We start from the raw sequence: 25,139 nt of genomic DNA, 5'->3' as shown, positions 1-25,139 counted from the left end.
TACAGGTGAGGGTGCAGGTAGCGTACAGGACATATAACATTACCTATGCAATACAGGTGAGGGCGCAGGCTGCGTACAGGACATATAACATTACCTATGTAATACAGGTGAGGGTGCAGGCTGCATACAGGACATATAACATTACCTATGTAATACAGGTGAGGGCGCAAGCTGCGTACAGGACATATGACATTACCAATGTAATACAGGTGAAGGCGCAGGCTGCGTACAGGACATATGACATTACCTCGGTAATACAGGTGAGGGCGCAAGCTGCGTACAGGACATATAACATTACCTATGTAATACAGGTGAGGGCGCAGGCTGCGTACAGGACATCTAACATTACCTATGTAATACATGTGAGGGTGCAGGTAGCGTACAGGACATATGACATATAACATTACATAGGTAATACAGGTGAAGGTGCAAGCTGCGTACAGGACATATAACATTACATATGTAATACAGGTGAGGGCGCAGGCTGCGTACAGGACATCTAACATTACCTATGTAATACATGTGAGGGTGCAGGTAGCGTACAGGACATATGACATATAACATTACATAGGTAATACAGGTGAAGGTGCAGGCTGCGTACAGGACATATGACATTACCTATGTAATACAGGTGAGGGTGCAGGCTGCGTACAGGACATATGACATTACCTATGTAATACAGGTGAGGGTGCAGGCTGTGTACAGGACATATGACATTACCTATGTAATACAGGTGAGGGTGTAGGCAGCGTACAGGACATATAACATTACCTATGTAATACAGGTGAGGGTGCAGGCTGCGTACAGGACATATGACATTACCTATGTAATACAGGTGAGGGTGCAGGCTGTGTACAGGACATATGACATTACCTATGTAATACAGGTGAGGGTGCAGGTAGCGTACAGGACATATGACATTACCTCGGTAATACAGCTGGGGGTGCAGTACCAGCCGGCAGGCCAGGGAGCTCTCCAGCGTTGATTCACACACTTTTATATATTTCTGGATATTGCGTTTTAGATCAAACATTGTAACGTTGGAGGCCAGAGAAAAAATATTCTGAACGGTGAGCACAATAGTATTGCCGTAACTAAAAGTGAACAGAACCAGAATTAGTGTCACAATTGTCCATATGTTTAGCGTATATCTGGCACTTCCAGATCTGATCTCTTCTAAAGGTTACAAAGTGTGTTTATAATGAAGAGTTGCATTCGCAGTTAGGCCTCAATAAAACTTAATAAAGAAAAACTGAATAACTCAGCAGAAACAACTCGTGTACCAAAATAACTAAACAAAACAAATTGCTAAAACATGTACACAAAAACATAACATATCATTAGCTACGATAAAAGCACCAATCCATATCTGTGATGCATACAAAATCAGCCAATCACAAGCAGTTCCCTAGTGCTGGGGGCCAGTGATTTAAGAGGGGGCGTGTTATACAATACTCGCTAATATAGGTCTCGGCGGTCCTGCCTGAATGGCTTACACAAGAATGTTTTCTGTGAATGACATGGAAAGCAGCGGGACAGAGGTCTGTAGGGCTACATAAAAGCTGAACCGCTCACCTGGTATTGGTGACCGTTGACTGGTAATAGCCACTGATTGTGGAGAAGGAGGAATTCAGCTGTGGGAAGAAAGTCATGAATTGGTTATCTCCAGAGACATGAGACCTCCCCTTAAACGAGACCGCCTTCTAACGTACAGTGGGCCTGATTCTGCAAGGATCGCAATCGCTTATACCCACGCAATCGGCCGATTATATCGCGGATCGCAGAGGATACGCAGACCCGTGGCAGAGGGATTGACAGGAAGTGACGTTTATGGGTGGTGACGAGGGGGCGTTCGGGCGAACGCAGGCGTGCCTGTGCATTGGGACGCCGTTGCAGGGGTTATGCATAAATTAGCCACTGCGGTACCAGACGCCGCTTGAGGCCTCATAGCGTGCGCTGAAGTAAGCAATTCCGGAGTGAGGTCTGACCTGCCATAACTGTGCGTATGGGTCCGATGTTACTCGATGTTACCGATTGTTTTGCTATGTTGCCCAAGTATACGGATGTGAGTGAGGGGAAGTGGGCGTCCTTATGGTAAGCTGTGATCGCAATCCGAATGTACATTTACATATCACCGCTGATATTAGCAACTGCGTTACGTGCGTATAAGCAGAATAATGATCCTTGCTGAATCCGGCCAAGAGACGGGTTGCGTATGAAATACCGACAGCTTACACGCCGCCGGTTCAAATCCCAACGAGAGAAGCCCGATAGATGAAAATCCTGACGTCGGCTTCTAAGTATCTTTAACCCTCCCCTCTCCCCCCCTAACCCTCCCTTGGGGGTACCTAACCCTAAGAACCGGGGGTGGGGCCTAACCCTAAACCTGCCTCCCCGCACCCTAAACCTAACCATCCCGGGGGCATGCCTAACCCTAACCTCCCCTCCCCACAACCTAAACCTAACCCTCCCGAGGGGGTGCCTAACCCAAACCTCCCTCCCAGTGGTGCCTAACCCTAACTTCCCCTTTCCCTAGCCTAAACCTAACCCTCCCAGGGGTGTGTCTAACCCTAAGTACCCCCGGGAGTACCTAAACCTAACCCTCCACCCCTGCGGCTAACACATTGCGATGCCCGGCTAAACTATTTGCATGGCCATGCCCACCACCATAACCTGCACTCATACTCACTACCTGTACAATCTGCTCCTCGCTCTGATGTAAGCGGCTGTATTTCTCACTAGTGCCTCCCCCGCTATTTGCATGGCCACGCCCACCCACATCACCTGCGCTCATACTCACTATGTGTATAATCTGCTCCTCGCTCTGATGTAAGCGGCTGTATATCTCACTAGTGCCTCCCCCGCTATTTGCATGGCCACGCCCACCACCATAACCTGCGCTCATACTCACTATGTGTATAATCTGCTCCTCGCTCTGATGTAAGCGGCTGTATATCGCACTAGTACATCCCCCGCTATTTGCATGGCCACGCCCACCACCATAACCTGCACTCATACTCACTATGTGTACAATCTGCTCCTCGCTCTGATGTAAGCGGCTGTATATCTCACTAGTGCCTCCCCCGCTATTTGCATGGCCACGCCCACCACCATAACCTGCGCTCATACTCACTATGTGTATAATCTGCTCCTCTATCTGATGTAAGCGGCTGTATATCTCACTAGTGCCTCCCCCGCTATTTGCATGGCCACGCCCACCACCATAACCTGCGCTCATACTCACTATGTGTACAATCTGCTCCTCGCTCTGATGTAAGCGGCTGTATATCTCACTAGTGCCTCCCCCGCTATTTACATGGCCACGCCCACCCACATCACCTGCGCTCATACTCACTATGTGTATAATCTGCTCCTCGCTCTGATGTAAGTGGCTGTATATCTCACTAGTGCCTCCACCGCTATTTACATGGCCACGCCCACCCACATCACCTGCGCTCATACTCACTATGTGTATAATCTGCTCCTCGATCTGATGTAAGCGGCTGTATATCTCACTAGTGCCTCCCCCGCTATTTGCATGGCCACGCCCACCCACATCACCTGCGCTCATACTCACTATGTGTATAATCTGCTCCTCTATCTGATGTAAGCGGCTGTATATCTCACTAGTGCCTCCCCCGCTATTTGCATGGCCACGCCCACCACCATAACCTGCGCTCATACTCACTATGTGTACAATCTGCTCCTCGCTCTGATGTAAGCGGCTGTATATCTCACTAGTGCCTCCCCCGCTATTTACATGGCCACGCCCACCCACATCACCTGCGCTCATACTCACTATGTGTATAATCTGCTCCTCGCTCTGATGTAAGTGGCTGTATATCTCACTAGTGCCTCCACCGCTATTTACATGGCCACGCCCACCCACATCACCTGCGCTCATACTCACTATGTGTATAATCTGCTCCTCGATCTGATGTAAGCGGCTGTATATCTCACTAGTGCCTCCCCCGCTATTTGCATGGCCACGCCCACCCACATCACCTGCGCTCATACTCACTATGTGTATAATCTGCTCCTCGCTCTGATGTAAGCGGCTGTATATCTGACTAGTGCCTCCCCCGCTATTTGCATGGCCCCGCCCACCCTCATCACCTGCGCTCATACTCACTATGTGTATAATCTGCTCCTCGCTCTGATGTAAGTGGCTGTATATCTCACTAGTGCCTCCACCGCTATTTACATGGCCACGCCCACCCACATCACCTGCGCTCATACTCACTATGTGTATAATCTGCTCCTCGATCTGATGTAAGCGGCTGTATATCTCACTAGTGCCTCCACCGCTATTTGCATGGCCACGCCCACCCACATCACCTGCGCTCATACTTACTATGTGTATAATCTGCTCCTCGATCTGATGTAAGCGGCTGTATTTCTCACTAGTGCCTCTCCCGCTATTTGCATGGCCACGCCCACCCTCATCACCTGCGCTCATACTCACTGTGTGTATAATCTGCTCCTCGCTCTGATGTAAGCGGCTGTATTTCTCACTAGTGCCTCCCCCGCTATTTACATGGCCACGCCCACCCTCATCACCTGTGCTCATACTCACTATGTGTATAATCTGCTCCTCTATCTGATATAAGCGCCTGTATTTCTCACTAGTGCCTCCCCCGCTATTTGCATGGCCACGCCCACCCTCATCACCTGCGCTCATACTCACTATGTGTATAATCTGCTCCTCGCTCTGATGTAAGTGGCTGTATTTCTCACTAGTGCCTCCCCCGCTATTTGCATGGCCACGCCCACCCTCATCACCTGCGCTCATACTCACTATGTGTATAATCTGCTCCTCGCTCTGATGTAAGCGGCTGTAAATCTCATTAGTGCCTCCCCCGCTATTTACATGGCCACGCCCACCCACATCACCTGCGCTCATACTCACTATGTGTATAATCTGCTCCTCGATCTGATGTAAGCGGCTGTATATCTCACTAGTGCCTCCCCCGCTATTTGCATGGCCACGCCCACCCACATCACCTGCGCTCATACTCACTATGTGTATAATCTGCTCCTCGCTCTGATGTAAGCGGCTGTATATCTCACTAGTGCCTCCCCCGCTATTTACATGGCCACGCCCACCCACATCACCTGCGCTCATACTCACTATGTGTATAATCTGCTCCTCTATCTGATGTAAGCGGCTGTATATCACACTAGTGCCTCCCCCGCTATTTGCATGGCCACGCCCACCCACATCACCTGCGCTCATACTCACTATGTGTATAATCTGCTCCTCGCTCTGATGTAAGCGGCTGTATATCTCACTAGTGCCTCCACCGCTATGTACATGGCCACGCCCACCCACATCACCTGCGCTCATACTCACTATGTGTATAATCTGCTCCTCGCTCTGATGTAAGCGGCTGTATATCTCACTAGTGCCTCCCCCGCTATTTGCATGGCCACGCCCACCCACATCACCTGCGCTCATACTCACTATGTGTATAATCTGCTCCTCGATTTGATGTAAGCGGCTGTATTTCTCACTAGTGCCTCTCCCGCTATTTGCATGGCCACGCCCACCCTCATCACCTGCGCTCATACTCACTATGTGTATAATCTGCTCCTCGCTCTGATGTAAGCGGCTGTATATCTCACTAGTGCCTCCCCCGCTATTTGCATGGCCACGCCCACCCACATCACCTGCGCTCATACTCACTATGTGTATAATCTGCTCCTCGCTCTGATGTAAGCGGCTGTATATCTCACTAGTGCCTCCCCTGCTATTTGCATGGCCACGCCCACCCACATCACCTGCGCTCATACTCACTATGTGTATAATCTGCTCCTCGCTCTGATGTAAGTGGCTGTATATCTCACTAGTGCCTCCCCCGCTATTTGCATGGCCACGCCCACCCACATCACCTGCGCTCATACTCACTATGTGTATAATCTGCTCCTCGCTCTGATGTAAGCGGCTGTATATCTCACTAGTGCCTCCCCTGCTATTTGCATGGCCACGCCCACCCACATCACCTGCGCTCATACTCACTATGTGTATAATCTGCTCCTCGCTCTGATGTAAGCGGCTGTATATCTCACTAGTGCCTCCCCTGCTATTTACATGGCCACGCCCACCCTCATCACCTGCGCTCATACTCACTATGTGTATAATCTGCTCCTCAATCTGATGTAAGCGGCTGTATATCTCACTAGTGCCTCCCCCGCTATTTGCATGGCCACGCCCACCCACATCACCTGCGCTCATACTCACTATGTGTATAATCTGCTCCTTGATCTGATGTAAGCGGCTGTATATCTCACTAGTGCCTCCACCGCTATTTGCATGGCCACGCCCACCCACATCACCTGCGCTCATACTCACTATGTGTATAATCTGCTCCTCGATCTGATGTAAGCGGCTGTATTTCTCACTAGTGCCTCCCCCGCTATTTACATGGCCACGCCCACCCACATCACCTGCGCTCATACTCACTATGTGTATAATCTGCTCCTCGATCTGATGTAAGCGGCTGTATTTCTCACTAGTGCCTCCCCCGCTATTTACATGGCCACGCCCACCCACATCACCTGCGCTCATACTCACTATGTGTATAATCTGCTCCTCGATCTGATGTAAGCGGCTGTATTTCTCACTAGTGCCGTTGAGTAGACTTCGCGGTATCTCAATGTGTCCCAGGAATGTCCGCACTGTAAGACAAGAACATTATATACACAATAAAACATTCAGTATTACGCCACATTAGTGAGCTCAGGGCGAAGGTTACATTAGTGGCCACAATACCACCAGGGAAAATACAAGGGAGGACGTGAAAGCATAGACTGGTATAAAGAGAACAATATTTGACTATATGTTATATATTGCATGGTCACGCCCGCCCAATATATGGGTGGGCGTGACCATGCAAATAACACTTTGAACTAAAAAATTTATTGAAAAACTGACACAAGCGCTACCTCTTTAACCAAAAAAGTTCATGATAGATGATGATAAAGATGGTAGAATTACTTATGTAACTATGTCTGGTACATTTAAAACAATCATAGGGTGTACACTATTTATTGACATGGAACATATAAGTATAAAACACAATTCATATGACACATAAAAACTTCAACTTGGTAACTCTGATGTAAATAACTATGTCACCAAGAAATCACAGATGCATGACATATATAATACATATAAGTCCAATCCCGGTGTTTATAATATAAGGTGGCTGCTTTACCAGAATTATGCAGGTCATGGGCATAGGTGTAAAAAATTGCGGAGAGGTAGTCCGGGTCCCTCAAATCCACAGGTCCATTGATTCTCCACAATCCTGGTGCTGCAGTGGTTCTAACTCCCTCCTGCCAACGCGTTTCGGTACTCCGTGTACCTTTATCAAGGCCTGGAGGTGTAGATGATTGGGCTCTCTTAAATACCCCTTTTGATGATGACTTCCGGTTCCGGTTATCGCGGACCGGAAGTGGTCGTCCGTTTCTAATTGCAGTCCCTCTAAAACATTCTGTATATCCTCCCAGCTTGAAAGCAGCATGTAGACATGTTCTTGTTTATTCCGAAGATTCCCTTTATTTATTTTCTATGAACGCTTGTTTATAGCGTCAAACCGGAAGTTCGAGTCGTCAAACCGTGATTTCTTGGTGACATAGTTATTTACATCAGAGTTACCAAGTTGAAGTTTTTATGTTTCATATGTATTGTGTTTTATACTTATATGTTCCATGTCAATAAATAGTGTACACCCTATGATTGTTTTCAATGTACCAGACATAGTTACATAAGTAATTCTACCATCTTTATCATCATCTATCATGAACTTTTTTGGTTAAAGAGGTAGCGCTTGTGTCAGTTTTTCAATCAATTTTTTAGTTCAAAGTTTATTAGTCCTTGGGGGGACTGAGATCTGACTGTTAGCTGCTCACTTTCAGGTGTAGCGCTGTATAAGAATTCCCGTTTTTCTTGCTAATGCAAATAACACTGTTTCTTGCACTTTACATGGTAATAGGCAAATACGTATCCTGGGGCAGACTTTACCTAGGGGCTACAGAGCTGCAGATACCCCCAGTAAAATCAGCCACCTCAGTGAGCCAGTGACTTCCCGTTGGAAGCGCTACCTGCCAGTCACAGACAGGACAGACGGCCCTATGGGAAGGTGTTTTCTCCCCCTTGAGGCTGCCATTAGCAGAGAGAGACTTCCGATGGAAGCCGCTGCTAATGGCAGCCTCAAGGACAGTCCCTAGAAGCCGGTGTTATGCACATGCGCGGAGCCACCGGTCCCGGGGCCTGCCAGATCCATTGCGCAGGTGCCGGAAGCCGGCCGGCCCAGCATCGGCAGTCACCCTCATGCAAGTGGGTAGGAGTCGCTGCTGTACCTCTCTCTATATCTCTGTTTCTTCCTTATGTTCTATAAAGTGACATTATTATCTATCCTAGATGGAAGTCACAGACAGAGAGAACTGAATCGCCATGTTGCGCTGCACTTACCCGGAACGCAGCCGGCTCCTTTCTCCAGAATATACCCCAGGGGACAGCGGCAGCTGAAGGACCCTTTGGAATTTACACACGTGGTCTGTGCTGGACATGGGTCTGAGAGACATTCATCCACGTCTGGGGGAGAGGAAATATTATATATTAACGTATGTTTAGCTACTGTCCATACACAAGACAAATACATGCTATGTAGACAAGTGTCATTACCATGGCCTGTAAATTATATCTGTATAACATCTCTTGCTTACAGGACCACTATATTTACTACACAAGATGCCTTAAATAAAGAAGTTATTATAAACATTTACAAAAATAGAAGTAAAAGTTTCCAGTCCTAGGCCTGGATAGTTCGCATGGACATTTGTTGCTATTGGGCCTGATTCACTACTGTACGCAACTGCGATAACGTGCGCAATCGGCCGATTGTTGCGTAGTGGGCATGGATCTCAGTGCACGTGCGCAAACTGGCCACTGCGATCGCAGTGACTAAGCAGACCCATCGCAGAGTGTTTGACAGGAAGTGCCGTTTGTGGGGGGTGACGGGGGGTGGTCGGGCGAACACAGCCGTGCCAGAGCGTTTGAACGCTGTTGCAGGGGCGTGCATAAATTATCCACTGCGATGCCATATGCATCCTGAGGTCTCATAGTGTGTGGTTGTTATCAATTCCTGAGTAAGGTCAGAGCTTGTGCAAGTGTGTGTGAGGTTGCGATGGTACTCGATTGTACCGATGGTTTCGCAGTCTTGCTAAACATTACGGATGTGTAAGGTAAGGTGGGCGTCCTTATGTAGTGCTGCGTATGGCATTGCGATCGCAATGAATTAGCATACTATCACAGTTGAACTGGGTGTGTAATCGCTATTCCATTCGCAGTTGCGTTCCGTAGTGAATCAGGGCCATTGTTCTCTGTTATCAGCCATATCAGGCTGGGGAGAGTCTGGCTGCAGTGTCCGTCCATGGAATTACTGAACAGGAAGTCTGTAGTGCGTAGGAAAATATCTACCCCCAAGATTATAACTTTATAAAAAAAAATGACTTCTGACAACCCCTGGTACAATAAGGACCTCATTCAGAGCCGGTCGCACAGAGCGTGCGGTCGGTCTGAATGAGGGGAGGACCTCTTGAATTTTCAAGACGTCCTCCTTTGCGGTGGTAAGGCTGTGGGTTAACACCCACAGCCTTACGACTGCCTAAGGTGATGGTCGCGATGGTCAAGACCATCGCGACCGTCGGGGCTTACGACGAGACCCTAGGGTAGGGTCTCCCTTGTCGTAAACCCCGGAGAGCTTCTGGCTCTGTCTGAATGGGAACGCCCCCGTTGGGGCTGCCACCCCCCCGGTCCGCCTTCCAAACGGGGCGAGCTGTCAATCAACATCGACAGCTCGCCCCCTTTGGATCAAGACCCGCTACGACCAGCGCTGTCGGTCGTAGCGGGTCTCACACATGCGCACAACGGCGCCGTCGTGCACATGCTCTGTGGGGGAGCCATCGACCAGGTCCAATCGCATCGGCGCTAACGACCGGGTCTGAATGAACCCTCAGTCCCATAGCAGAGGGGGATTTTCCGCAACCCAAACTTGTGACTTCATGAATGTCCACATCGTGGGGGGAGACATTCTGAATGCATACATTAACCAGCATGAAAAAAATAAAATAAATGTATTTGCGCCCCTTCTATTGCAACATGGTTTCTCCAGGTGCAAAGTTACTTTTTTTTGCTTTGCTCCCAACTCAGAATAAGCCCCATAGCGCAAATTAGTCAGACGACTCCTTTTCATGACGTACTTATTCTGGTCTGATACAAGGTTACTGCCGATTGGATGCTCGGAGTTATTCTGCCTCTCTGCATCGTCAATATATCACCCCAATGTCTCTTAAATAAGGGAATAGACAGTGCCCTGAACAAACCTCTGGGAACTCACCTCTGTCACAGTGGTCTCCATGCCAGGCTGATGGGCAGTCACACCTGTAGCCTTCGCTACTGTCCACACAGAGGCCTCCATTGTGACAAGGGCTGGGGGAGCAGAAGCTAGCTGGGGGTATGAGAAAACAGGGTGAGACGACTATTTGCGACAGTCTACTGCCCAAACAACGCAATCAACAATACAGTCAATGCCGCACCTGTTACAGTAGCTCTGGGACCTCCAGGGGAGATAGTTGCTTTGGTAGATGGGTACTGTACAATGACTATGTCCGGTGGATAGGTAGTGTAAATGGGTAACTTCTTGTCTTTAGCACTGGTTGTGGTGTCCAGTCTTGGGGTTTCAGTTCTAAGGTCCATTCTGGTTGTTCGGACAGTCACAACCTGCCTGTTGTCATCACCAGTTGGCAATGTTGGGCTTCCTGATGCCGTTGTCTTCACAGACTCATGCTTGATTCCGTGTGTACTATCATTTGATGAAGGTAACAATTGATTGTTGCCAGTCGTTGTAGATGGCACATTATCAGTAGGCTGTGCTGGAGGTCCACCGAGATCCGTTACAGTAATGACACTTTGGGTTCTCTTGTCTTCCATGGAAGAGACCGTCATATGTGTATCAGTCACTGACTCTAGAGTGGTTGATGATAATGTTACGGTGGAAGTTGTTCCATCAAACATTGTACTTCCAGGTACAGTGGCCGTGTGGTACGACTCAACCACACCAGTTACAGAACTATTGTAAGCTCTAGACGGCTCACTAGTCTGAGTTGGAGATACAGAAGAAAGATAAGTGGTACCTATCACTGTGCTCCTGGCAGAAGATGATGATGATGTCTGGAAAGACGTTGGCAGCGATGAGGAAGGTGACAGCGAAGGGGTTGTTGACTGGGTGGTCAGAGGGACAGAAGACTTTGTGGAAGACCTTGGGGAGTTCTCAGAGGGTGTTTGGGTGACAGAGGAGTGAGGTGAAAAAACTAACGTGGAGGAAATGGGAGATGACGAGGAGACTTCCGATGAAGATTGGTTCGAATGTCCAGGAAGAGAAGAAAATGACTCACTAGAAGAAGCTGCAAATGTTGATGTAGAGAATGGGGATTCAACAGTGGACAATGAAGAGTTGGAGGATGAAGAAGGATCTGAGGATGATGATGATGATGATGGCAGGAAAACCGATGAACTGTCAGCTGGAGAATCTGTCTCCTTGAAATAGTTTGTTGTGTTCGGAGCAGTGACTGAGACGCTGGTGAAAGGGACAGTGGAATCTGACAAATGGTGAGATGTGGAGGATGGGTAGGTAGTCACGAGGTAAGAAGGAGTCTGTAGAGGGTATGTGCTGGGCACGGACGATTCAGAATCAGAAACTGTTTGTTCTGTTGAGTTTCCAGCATCTTCTGCTGTTGCCAGCGAGTCCTGTGTTGTGTTCCCCAGTTCCTTTGTTGTAGATCTAGTTTTCTGACTACCAGTATTTGTGGAACCCGAGTCCAAAGCAGATGTGTAAGCGGTGGGAATCTCCGTGATGTCTGCCAAGTTGCTCTCATTAGTCACAGATAATAGGGTTCTTGTGAAGGTGGTAGAAATGTATGTAGTGTCCATATGTGGGGTCCTTTTATTGACATGTCTTCGTGTTGCTGATTTCTGGGTGATGCCAGTTCCTGAAATAAGATGGAAAAAAAAAAATAGATATTTTATTACATTTCTATGGGTGTGTAAATCATCCATTCAAACCTACAGCTCATCTGTACCTTGTCTATATATCACGTGTACTACGTCCACTCTTATATCTCAGCTGTACTTCATTTGTCACCTGTCCCTCGTCTATATGTCACGTGTACTATGGGCCTGATTCAGACCCGGTCGCAAGCGCTGAGCGCTCGCAACCGGGTCGATGGTGGCTCAGTGCGCATGCAAGCTCCGGAGCGAGCGCAAAAAGCACTCGCTCCAGGACTCACAGCGAAAGGGGCGGCTGTCGATGTTGATCGACAGCTCGCACCATTTTGTAGGCGTGGCGGGGGGGGTGGCTTCACAAACGGAGGCGTTCCCATGCGAACGCCTGCCGTTTGTGGGCGGCCCCACTGACATCACCAGTGATGTCAGTGGGACAGCTTCCGGCTCTATTAGAGCCAGAAGCTCTCTGGGGCTTGCGGCCACGAGACCCTACCACAAGGTGACCATCTTGACCATCGCGACCATCATCATGGCCGCTCGCAATAGCTGTGGGTGGTAACCCACAGCTATGCTAGTAGCCAAGAGGTCACAACTAAAAAAACCTGCACCCGCCCTGATTCAGAGCGAGCGCTTGCTTTTTGCGAGTGCCTCTGAATCAGGCCCTATGTCCATTCAAACATATATCTCAGCTGTACTTCATCTGTCACCTGTACCTTGTCTATATGTCACGTGTACTACGTCCATTCAAACCTATATTTTAGTTGTACCTCATCTATAGCTAACCTGTAATTCATCTGTAGCTCACCAGTATTTCACCTGCAGTAATAGCTTGAATGTATTTCATCTCTTATTCATCTTTATCTCACCGATTTCTCATCTATAATTCATCTATATACCACCTATATTCATCTATATACCACCTATAGTTAATCTATATCTTACCTGCACTTCTTTGACATCTTTCCTGTACCTCATCTAAATGTCAAATGTACTACATCCATTGAGGCTTGTGTCTCACTTTAACTTCATCTGTATGTCACCTGTTTCTCATCTGTAAATCATCTATGTCACACCTGTACGTTACCTATATCTCATGTGTACTTCACCTACATGCAACCTGTAACTCATCTATATCTTCTTTGTACTTTGCCTTCATCTCACCTGTATGCCATCTAGATCTCAATGGAATTTGGCCTGCATCTCACCTGTACTCACCTATATCTGACCTGTACTTCATCTACATCTCACCTGTACTCACCTATATCTGACCTGTACTTCATCTACATCTCACCTGTACTCATCAATATCTGACCTATACTTCATCTACATCTCACCTGTACTCAACTATATCTGACCTGTACTTCATCTACATCTCACCTGTACTCATCAATATCTGACCTATACTTCATCTACATCTCACCTGTACTCAACTATATCTGACCTGTACTTCATCTACATCTCACCTGTACTCACCAATATCTGACCTGTACTTCATCTACATGTCACCTGTACTCACCAATATCTGACCTGTACTTCATCTACATCTCACCTGTACTCATCAATATCTGACCTATACTTCATCTACATCTCACCTGTACTCACCTATATCTGACCTGTACTTCATCTACATCTCACCTGTACTCATCAATATCTGACCTATACTTCATCTACATCTCACCTGTACTCAACTATATCTGACCTGTACTTCATCTACATCTCACCTGTACTCATCAATATCTGATCTGTACTTCATCTACATCTCACCTGTACTCACCAATATCTGACCTGTACTTCATCTACATCTCACCTGTACTCACCTATATCTGACCTATACTTCATCTACATCTCACCTGTACTCACCTATATCTGACCTGTACTTCATCTACATCTCATCTGCATGGGTTCCAGTTTTCCTGTTTTAACTTGTTTGACCTGGGGTGTGAGGGACTGAGCAATATCCAACCAATCAGTCATCACCAGATAGACAGGCAGAAAAAGGGAAGTAGGAAATTGGGAGAGAAGAGAGAGAGAGAGAGAGAGAGAGAGGAGAGAAAGGAGGAGAGAAAGAGAGAGAGGAGGAGAGAAAGAGAGAGAGAAAGAGAGAGAGAGAGAGAGAGAGAGAGAGAGAGAGGAGGAGAGAAAGAGAGAGAGGAGGAGAGAAAGAGAGAGAGGAGGAGAGAAAGAGAGAGAGAGAGGAGAGAAGAGAGAGAGAGGAGAGAAAGAGAGAGAGAGAGAGGAGAGAAAGAGAGAGAGAGAGAGAGAGAGAGAGGAGAGAGAGAGAGAGAGAGAGAGAGAGAGAGAGAGAGGAGAGAAAGAGAGAGAGGAGGAGAGAAAGAGAGAGAGAGAGAGAGAGAGAGGAGGAGAGAAAGAGAGAGAGGAGGAGAGAAAGAGAGAGAGGAGGAGAGAAAGGAGAGAGAGAGAGGAGAGAAAAAGAGAGAGAGAGGAGAGAAAGAGAGAGAGAGAGAGGAGAGAAAGAGAGAGAGAGAGAGAGAGAGAGAGAGAGAGGAGAGAAAGACAGAGAGAGAGAGAGAGAGAGAGGAGGAGGAAGGAGAGAGAGAGGAGGAGAGGAGAGAGAGAGGAGAGAAAGACAGAGAGAGAGAGAGAGAGAGAGAGAGGAGGAGAGAAGGAGAGAGAGGAGGAGAGAGGAGAGAGAGAAAGAGAGGAGGAGAGAGGAGGAGGAGAGAAGGAGAGAGAGTGAGAGAGGAGAGGAAGATGAGAGCGAGAGAGGAGGAGAGAAAGAGAGAGAGAGAGGAGGAGAGAGAGAGAGGAGGAGAGAAGGAGAGAGAGAGAAAGGAGGAGAGAGGAGAGAGAGAGAGAGAGGAGGAGAGAAAGAGAGAGAGAGAGAGAGAGAGAGGAGAGAAGGAGAGAGAGAAGGAGAGAGAGAGAGAGAGAGAAGAGAGAGAAGAGAGAGGAGGAGAGGAGGAGAGAGAGAGGAGAGAGAGGAGAGTGAGAGAGAGGAGGAGAGAGAGAGAGGAGGAGAGAAGGAGAGAGAGTGGAGAGGAGAGGAAGAGAGAGAGAGAGAGGAGGAGAGGAAGAGAGAGAGAGGAGAGAGAGAGAGAGGAGAGAAGGAGAGAGAGAAAGGAGGAGAGAGAGAGGAGGAGAGAAGAGAGAGAGGAGGAGAGAAGGAGAGAGAGGAGGAGGAGGAGAGAGAGAGGAGGAGAGGAGAGAGAGAGGAGAGGAGAGGAAGGGAGAGAGAGAGGAGGAGGGAGGAGAGAGAGAGAGAGAGGAGAGGTGGATGAGAGGAGGAGAGGTGAGAGAGGTGGAGGAGAGGAGAGAGAGAGAGGGAGAGAGAGAGAGGAGGAGAGAAGAAGAGAGAAAGGAGGAGAGAGAGGGAGAGAGAGAGGAAGGAGGTGAGAGAGAGGAGGGGGAGAGAGAGAGAGGGGGAGAGGCGAGAGAGGGAGAGAGAGGAGAGATGGTTTTCTCTTTGACGATCAGGTTAGTTGGCCACTCTGTAATATGGGTCTCCATTATTCTGCCTAAAATTTAGAGCGCCCCCCGCATCATGTGAATGTTGTGAGGCCTCAGCTACGGATGTCACGAATTGGGTGGAGGAGATTTGGCGTCCAGAGGAATTTGTGTTACAAAGGCGGAGGTCAGTCTGCGGAGTGTCCTGAGGTTTCCTTCCTAGTGACAGATCCAGCCCCAGGACCCAGCTTTATCACGGCCCGCCCATTGTCTAGACAGCTCTTATAAACATCCTAAATTCTGATTACAGGGAACAAAGAGCCCCAGATCCCCATCACCTATGGCGGGACAGACTCTCTGGCAGGTGCAGGACACTGTAACCCCTGGCTCCTGCATGTTATTTCATTTTATAGCAACCAAATGTCAAACACCTCGGCTGGGATCAGACAGAGTTAAATGGGAAAAGCAGATATATAGTTTAACCCTTCACTGTCCAGGCTAATCTGTGAGGAACCACAATCCCATGGATACGCCTTTTTGCGGGCGTTCCTGGCAAAACTGGTTTGATTTAGTCTTCATTCACCTATAGATCCCAATGCTACGTATATATGTGCGCTTTTTGCATAAACTCAGTATAAAATGCACAGGAAGCGTCACTGCAATGTGTGAAAGCCAGGCCGTGAACTTAGCGGTAACACTGGGACAGAACTGCACTTCCAGAGCGGTCACACAATAAATGGGTGGATTGACCCCCCCCAGCACTGGGTCGCCCCCTGCTGTTTATCCTGTGGCTAGGCACGGGCAAAACAGGCAGAGCAAACAGCTGGGCAGACTGCAGCTATACAGAGATACCAGATCAGACATATAAATGCAGATATGACTTTCATAGCACTGCTATTAATTCACAGGCATGGGATATGTTAGTGCATATAGTAATATCTGCCGGCTTGCAACATTAAAGAGTCCCTGTAATGAATTGGGACCTCATGGGAGAGGGGCATTGACAACCATATTGTCAGTTGGTATCTGACCCACTCGAGGGGCATTGAGGATGCCTGCTTTATACCTCTGGATCAGATTGGTGGTTTGTGTTATCTAATTTGAGCCCGTATTCAATTCCAAGCGAAAAGTCAGAATCCACGGTAAAGTATCGCAAGTGACGTCATTTCGCCAGTCGGAAAGTTTCCACCATATTCAATTGTTGCGACTTTTCGCATACGCGTGTCAGGCTGATTTCCCCAATTCTGCCAACACTTATCGCCTGTTAGAGTTTCGCCGGGATGCGTTTTCGCGTCCTTCGGAATTGAATATGACAAATAGCGGGAGTGCGCACGATAAGGTTCCGCGGCTAAAACACGTGAAGTCGACGAAAAGTGCGGCATGCGAAAATGTATCGCGGGTGCGAAACTAATTGAATACGGCCCTGAATGTCAGCCGTGCAGCATGTGTAATTCATACGTGTCTGGGTTTCTGACCTATGAACTGGTATCCAAAGCCCCAGACAGCTGCAGAAACACGTCTGACACATGTAATCACAGCTGCTTATTCTGATCAGATGCAAAGGGGAGCACCATGAAATCAGGGACAGGTGGGACTTAGTGATGTCACTTTCCAACCTGCTTTCTAATAACTGGGGCTGATTAAGTAGAAGTAGGAAAATCAGAAGCAGTATGTTGTCTCACAGGGGTACCTGGGGCCTCATTCAGAGCTGTTTGCTAATGCTCCTGCATCCACGATTTTTTTGCAGCTCTGGGTTTGCGAAGATACGCTAATGCAACAGGGGCCAGTACGGTAATGAGATGTCCTCCTGAGCCATCGCGGCTGCCCGCAATTACGCACACGTATGCAGCATTGGACGCGGATCATGCAAACATCGACTTCCTGAGTGTGTCTGTGGTCTCTCAGATTGGGCGTCATAACTGAGAGGACGGAGCCAAGTTCCTGCATACGGGATCGCAGGCGCAGGATGTGAAACGCCTCCCGAAATGGTCAAGACACGCCTGCGTTTTTATCTGACACTCCCCGTTGCCTCCCCCAAATTCTCCCTGCCTGCCAATCACATTGCGAATAAAGACTTGCAGCGTGCGACTACGGGAGATGTACCTTGACATATGCGCAGGGCGACTCGGACTCATTCGCAAAGGTAAAAGCTGTGAATCAGTCCCCTGGTCCTGTCGGTAGGTCTCATTGTAGTAACATTTATATCAGTCTGATCAATGTCCCAGAAGGGGTAGTAGGTATTACCACCGGCCGCATAGCCGGCGGTTCAAATCCCGACAGCGGAAGTCCGGCAGGGGTGAAGATCCCGATCGCTAATTAAGGTAACTGCTACTAACCCTACTCCCCCCAACCCTCCTTTAGGGGTGCCTAACCCTAACCTCCCCCCCTAATGCCTAATCCTAACCCCCCTCTAAGTGCCTAAACCTAACCCCCTCTTCCCCGCAGCCTAAACCTAAGTCTCCCGAGGGTGTGCCTAACCCTAACCTCCCCCCAGGGGGTGCCTAACCATAACCGCTCCTTCTCCTAGCCTAAATCTAACCCTCCCGGGGAGGGGGGGTGCCTAACCCTAATCCCCCTTCCCCTAGCCTAAACCTAACCCTCCCGGGGGGGTGCCTGACCCTAAGTCCCCCAGGGGGTGCCTAACCCTAATCCCCTTCCCCTAGCCTAAACCTAACCCTCCCGGGGGGTGCCTGACCCTAAGTCCCCCAGGGGGTGCCTAACCCTAATCCCCTTCCCCTGGGTGCCTAACCCTAATCCCCTTCCCCTAGCCTAAACCTAACCCTCCCGGGGTGGTGCACGACCCTGAGTCTCCCGGGAGCCCTAAAACCTAACCCTACCCCCGTGGCTGTCCGCGCCCGGCTTACCTTCGTTCAGTATACAGGCCGTCGGGCTCCCAGCGTAGGTCTAATGACAGGTGTCCGGTTTTCCACGCCTGTCATTAGTACCTTGCCATGATTTGACAGTCGGGAAGCCGGCAGTCGGCATTTAGACCATCGGCTTCCTGACTACATCCCATCCCAGAGTGTGGAAAACTTCAATTCCTATAGTGTTCATAAATGACCCAGCTATCAGGCATCTGTCTTGCGTATTTCAGAGACACTTTCTTGTGTCAAATTGGGTGGAAAAGTGTTTTGGTCTGTTATTAATTAGTTAATTAATTCAGACCAGGTTAATGGACAGTTCAGCTCCTAACTGTCACTTTACAGGCTAAAAAATGACAGGAGCTGATTGGTAGGTACTTTATGTGATTCAAAAAAGTTTGTGAACCTATGGCGTAATCACAATGCCTACGGCAGCGATGATGGTAAAAGCATTCCTGGTCAGCTGCATTATGCAGGAAATAAAAGCTTAAAAACAAATCCTAGTCTGGAAAATTCTACTTTAAAAAAAAAAAAAATTGATCTGAAAAGAAATCAACCTGATGCGTTTGGCTGAGACGTGGCTGGTTCTGTTAGCATTTATAAACATATCTGGTAAAATACTCAAAGCAACCTGCATGAATACAGCCATTACAGGCTCAAAGCGGCTCCAGGCAGCTTTCTACAACAACAAAGACATAAAGCTGACGCATTTCGCCCAAAAAGATTTGTGTGCTCCTAAATCAATGGCTATTTCAAAAGACATTGGACCTCATTCAGACCCGCTCGCAAGCGGGTTGCTGGTGCAGCATGTGCGTGCGCCCACAGCTTAGCGAGCGGCCAGGAGGCCGGCTAAAAAATAAATAAATGCGGCCGCCATTATTCAGAGCGAGCGCTCGCATTTTGCGAGCGGCTCTGAATGAGGTCCATTGTGCCAAAGCGAGGACGCGCCACCTGTCAGCGCATTATACAGATTAATATGCTGTCTCTGTCTTGCCAAAGTAAGGCCGCAATTAAAGTGCTGCATGTTGGCGTTTTGTCAGTAAAATCACTTTGGCGCAGCTGGGGAAGAGCTATTCCCATTCACGTGAAAGACACGCTAAGAGGCAAAGCATCACTATGTATTGCCGCCATTGCAGTATTATGAAGCGCCCCTGGGAATCTGCCTAATCGCCAATTTTCTGGCTGAATTAACCTGGGGACAATGAATTAACAAATATGAGCTACGCAAGAATTTTACATCCGTTAATTAATTGAGCCCAAGTCCCTGACGCTACCCCTATATACGGTTATTTTTATATAAATGGCTGGTTCAAATGTAATGTAAATACAGTTGACTGTTTTGGCATTTCAGAAACAGCGTCTTGACGAACTGCGCAAACGAACGCAAACTTAATTGTTCCCAAATCTGCCCGCTTCATTTCGCTTCTGCCGACCCCCACCCCGATAAATAGCAGCCTTGGACAGTTACCCGCTAGCCCATTCCATAGTTTGCAGAGAGGCTGCTACAATCCCATCCCAGATCAGCAGCAATATTACAGCCTGGGCATCACATCAGACAGCGCAGGATCCTGGAGATCCAGCGACTGGAATCAATAGCTGCATATTCATCAGTAAACACGGCATTAACCCTGTCAGTCTGCGGAGCAGGACGGCACTCTGGCTGCTAATTGGGGGGAAAGGGGGGCAGTGAATGGGTTAATTTCTGCTTCTGTTACTGTCACCCTCTATTAATACATTGGATTCCTCACATACTGGGTGTTACCAGGAAATACCATAGCAAATCTCCTGTCTCTGCTCCCAGCGCTGAATGTCTGATAACGACCAATGCAGCAGGACCTCTCAGATGCAATGTTACATCGCCCCCTTCTGGTGATGTGGCTGCACAGCACACGGTCATCCCTATCAATGCAGCCGGACGTGTTGGTGTAAATACGAGGGTGAGTCGAAAATGATCCACACTCCAGTTATATTAAATCTTCTGTTGGCCACACTTTCTTATCAAAGCTCTCCGTACTAGGTCGCTGTCTCCCCAGTCGCTGCTGTGCAGGCTTGTAGGTGTTCCGTCCGTTCATTTGTGGCTGTAGTGCAAAAAAAATATGGCTGCCCCACTTGTGATTCGCACGAAAGAGTTGCGCGCAGTGATTCGTTCTTTGCGGCCTGAGGGTGCGTCTGGTGCCGATATTTATCGAAGACTTTATACATAGTATGGAGAAAGTGTTTTGTGACGAAGAAGTGTGTATGAATGGATAGAGAAGTTCAAAGAAGGTCGCACAAGTGTCAGTCATGAAGAAGGAGCCGGACGCCAGTCCACATTCACAACTGATGAGAACATTGAGCGCGCACGTGGACTTATTTTGCTGGATAGACAAGTGACAGTGGATTATGTTGCAAATCATTTGCAAATCAGCCATGGCTCTGTCTATGCAATAATCCACATCAGGGTTTCGAAAGGTTTGTGCGAGATGGGTACCGAAACAACTCCTGGAAGAGCATAAACAAACGTTTGGACATCTGCAAACAAAATTTGGACAGATCCGCTAAGGAAAATTAAAGTTTCTTAAAAAGAATCATTACTGGTGACGAGACATGGATCATCACTACGAGCCTGACAGTAAACTGCAGAGTATGGAATGGAAACATCCTCAATCACCGACCAAGAAAAAGTTAAAAAGTCACCTATCAGCTGGATAATTGGCGCTTACAGTTTTCTGGGATTCTCAAGGGCCAGTATTGGAACATTATCAGGAAAAAAGGTTCAACAATCAACAACTGTGCTCGTTACAGTGAGGAGCTGAAGCCTAAACTTCAAACAAAACGCAGAGGACTGTTATCCAAGGGTGTTGTGTTGTTGCATGACAATTCATGTCCGCACACCGCTGTTCATACTGTCGACACTCTCCAAAAATGTAGTTTTGAGGTGTTAAAGCATCCTCCCTATAGTTCTCATTTTGTCCCATCGGACTATCGCCTGTTTGGTCCCCTGAAAGCAGCCCTAACAGGACGAAGATTAACGTCTGATGAAGAGGTGAAGACAGCGGTGCATTCGTGGCTCGCAGCTCAGGCTAAAACATTTTTTAATGAGGGAATACGAAAGCTTGTTGACAGATGGATAAAGTGTACAGAAAAGCTGGGAGATTATGTCGAAAAATAATGTATTTGTTGATTAAAATAAATTTTACAGCCAGAGTGCGGATCATTTTTGACTCACCCTCGTCATATAGAATGATGATATAATATTATGAACTAATAGCATCATGTCAGAAGGAAAGATGTGGGTGATCAGCAGGCGGGGGTGATAATTACAAAGTTACCCTGTGCTCTAATAAGTGGTCACCAGGCAGGGGGCAAATGTAATAGCCTGCGAGTAGCACGCAGCAGCAGCAGCAGGATTTCAGTGATCTAGGGGCTTACGTATTAATAATAAGTGCCAAGAACATTATCAGTCAGTATCGTGACTGACTTTTTAATTATTAAAGTATCCCCACTATGGCCCTCATTCAGAGGCGGTCGGAGGATGCAAGCGGTCGCTCAGAAACTGGGCGGCCGCTTGCATCCTGACCGGCCGCCTCTGTTTCGGTCGTTAGGCTGTGGGTTAACACCCACAGCTCTAACGACCGCTAGGGTGATGGTCGCGATGGTCATTTACCATCGCGACCATTGGGGCTTACGACGAGACCCTAGGATAGGGTCTCACATGTCGTAAACCCCGGAGAGCTTCTGGCACTGTCAGAGCCGGAAGCTCTCCACTGACATCACTAGTGATGTCAGTGGGGCCTCCCCCAAATGGCAGGCGTTCCCATGGGGCCTTCCAAACGGGGCGAGCTGTCAATCAACATCGACAGTTCGCCCCCTTTGGAAAGAGACCCGCTACGACCGGCGCTGTCGGTCATAGCGGGTCTCACGCACACGCACGAGGGAGCCGGCTCCCTCGTGCGCATGCGCACTAGACAAACATCGAGGTGGCCATGCGGTTGTAGACCGTACGGCCGCCTCTGAATAAAGCCCTATGTACTAAGTGTAACTAGCGGAGACAGCAGTAGCGCTAGCCGCGGTCCCTGCGAGTTACATCCCGACCACAATTGGAGGAATCTGTCACATTTCCGAAAACCTCATCATGAGAATCTGATGCAGCGCATGCGCACGGTGTCAGTTCCCGAAGCCGGACGCAGGCTGAGGGGGAAGGATGGCGTAAACCAACGGGACCAATCTACATAAGGGTCAGACCGTAGTTGCCATAGATATGAATAGGGATTGTGGTCTGCACTCTGCAGCCTTTTGGAGGAGATTTCTGTGAAATCGCCTGCATTACGCTGTTAGTACATAGCGGGGAAATCGTCGTTTCTACATAATTTTATGAAGACAAAGAGGTCTATTTACTAAGCCCTGGAGGGAGGTAAAGTTCCAGTCAACCAACTCCTGACTGTCATTTTTCAAACACAGCCTATTATGGCAGTTAGGAGCTGATTGGCTGGTACTTTATCTCCGTTCACTTTACCTCCATCCAAGGCTTAGTAAATAGACCCCAAAGATTGATAAATAGGCCCCTTAGGGCATATTATAAGAAATGGCAGCTATTGGGGAATTAAAGACCACACAGGGTGTCAACATATCTGAAACTAGCATTTTAAGTACAATTTGATGAAGCTATTTATGACCCACAAAACGCACCATGTACTGGAGACTATAGAATGCCGTTTAACAATTCTTATGCATTCTTTTGTAATAATTAATGAATTTATAGTCGTTTATCACCCAGTTGGAAAATATTTATTATTACCACAAAGATCAACATTTACTATAATTAAAAGGACATAATCTTCTTCCCGGTATAGCTGTGTCCAAGAGTAACCAGACTTCTGACTCTGTGTGTGATTTACTATTGTAGCCATATGATGTCATACTGCGGCATGTTATCAGTGTGATGTAACATTTTGGTCATGTGACACTACATCTGTGGTGTGCTTCCAAGTAATAGTGTAACCTGTGTGCTATAACCATGTAACCACTGCATGCAGTGTAATAATGTTTAGGGACGGTGTGACCTTGTACCCATGCAGTGTAACAATGTATAGGGACGGTGTGACCGTGTACCCATGCAGTGTAACAATGTATAGGGACGGTGTGACCGTGTACCCATGCAGTGTAACAATGTATAAGGACGGTGTGACCGTGTACCCATGCAGTGTAACAATGTATAGGGACGGAGTGACCGTGTACCCATGCAGTGTAACTATGTATAGGGACGGTGTGACCGTGTACCCATGCAGTGTAACAATGTATAGGGATGGTGTGACCGTGTACCCATGCAGTGTAACAATGTATAGGGACGGTGTGACCGTGTACCCATGCAGTGTAACAATGTATAGGGACGGTGTGACCGTGTACCCATGCAGTGTAATAATGTATAGGGACGGTGTGACTGTGTACCCATGCAGTGTAATAATGTATAAGGACGGTGTGACCGTGTACCCATGCAGTGTAATAATGTATAGGGACGGTGTGACCGTGTACCCATGCAGTGTAACAATGTATAGGGATGGTGTGACCGTGTACCCATGCAGTGTAACAATGTATAGGGATGGTGTGACCGTGTACCCATGCAGTGTAATAATGTATAGGGACGGTGTGACTGTGTACCCATGCAGTGTAACAATGTATAGGGACGGTGTGACCGTGTACCCATGCAGTGTAATAATGTATAGGGACGGTGTGACCGTGTACCCATGCAGTGTAACAATGTATAGGGATGGTGTGACCGTGTACCCATGCAGTGTAACAATGTATAGGGATGGTGTGACCGTGTACCCATGCAGTGTAATAATGTTTAGGGACGGTGTGACCGTGTATCCATGCAGTGTAACAATGTATAGGGACGGTGTGACCGTGTACCCATGCAGTGTAACAATGTATAGGGACGGTGTGACTGTGTACCCATGCAGTGTAATAATGTATAGGGACGGTGTGACCATGCAGTGTAATAATGTATAGGGACGGTGTGACCGTGTACCCATGCAGTGTAACAATGTATAGGGACGGTGTGACTGTGTACCCATGCAGTGTAATAATGTATAGGGACGGTGTGACAGTGTACCCATGCAGTGTAATAATGTATGGGGACGGTGTGACCGTGTACCCATGCAGTGTAACAATGTATAGGACCGTGTACCCATGCAGTGTAATAATGTATAGGGACGGTGTGACCGTGTACCCATGCAGTGTAACAATGTATAGGGACGGTGTGACCGTGTACCCATGCAGTGTAATAATGTATAGGGACGGTGTGACTGTGTACCCATGCAGTGTAATAATGTATAAGGACGGTGAGACCGTGTACCCATGCAGTGTAATAATGTATAGGGACGGTGTGACCGTGTACCCATGCAGTATAATAATGTATAGGGACGGTGTGACCGTGTACCCATGCAGTGTAACAATGTATAGGGATGGTGTGACCGTGTACCCATGCAGTGTAACAATGTATAGGGATGGTGTGACCGTGTACCCATGCAGTGTAATAATGTTTAGGGACGGTGTGACCGTGTATCCATGCAGTGTAACAATGTATAGGGACGGTGTGACTGTGTACCCATGCAGTGTAATAATGTATAGGGACGGTGTGACCATGCAGTGTAATAATGTATAGGGACGGTGTGACCGTGTACCCATGCAGTGTAACAATGTATAGGGACGGTGTGACTGTGTACCCATGCAGTGTAATAATGTATAGGGACAGTGTGACAGTGTACCCATGCAGTGTAATAATGTATGGGGACGGTGTGACCGTGTACCCATGCAGTGTAACAATG

General features: G+C 48.0%; 1 protein-coding gene across 1 annotated transcript in view; it reads right to left on the bottom strand.

Annotated features, from left to right (window-relative positions):
- Positions 1 to 25,139, bottom strand: part of HEG1 (heart development protein with EGF like domains 1) — a 74,404-nt gene that overhangs the window by 20,750 nt on the left and 28,515 nt on the right. Inside the window, exons 2-7 of the mRNA XM_088457750.1 lie at positions 10,603 to 12,054; positions 10,404 to 10,514; positions 8,477 to 8,599; positions 6,575 to 6,678; positions 1,576 to 1,634; positions 925 to 1,094 (exon numbers count right to left, since the gene is read on the bottom strand). Of these exons, the coding sequence (XP_088313876.1) occupies positions 925 to 1,094; positions 1,576 to 1,634; positions 6,575 to 6,678; positions 8,477 to 8,599; positions 10,404 to 10,514; positions 10,603 to 12,054 (2,019 nt within the window). The remainder of the gene's footprint in view (positions 1 to 924; positions 1,095 to 1,575; positions 1,635 to 6,574; positions 6,679 to 8,476; positions 8,600 to 10,403; positions 10,515 to 10,602; positions 12,055 to 25,139) is intronic.

The sequence above is a fragment of the Taudactylus pleione genome, unplaced genomic scaffold, assembly GCF_031769625.1.
Source record: "Taudactylus pleione unplaced genomic scaffold, aTauple2 ptg000781l, whole genome shotgun sequence".
In the NCBI taxonomy this organism is placed as follows: domain Eukaryota; kingdom Metazoa; phylum Chordata; class Amphibia; order Anura; family Myobatrachidae; genus Taudactylus; species Taudactylus pleione.
The sequence above is the reverse complement of the archived record's forward strand: the minus strand, read 5'-3'. Positions and strand labels throughout refer to the sequence as shown.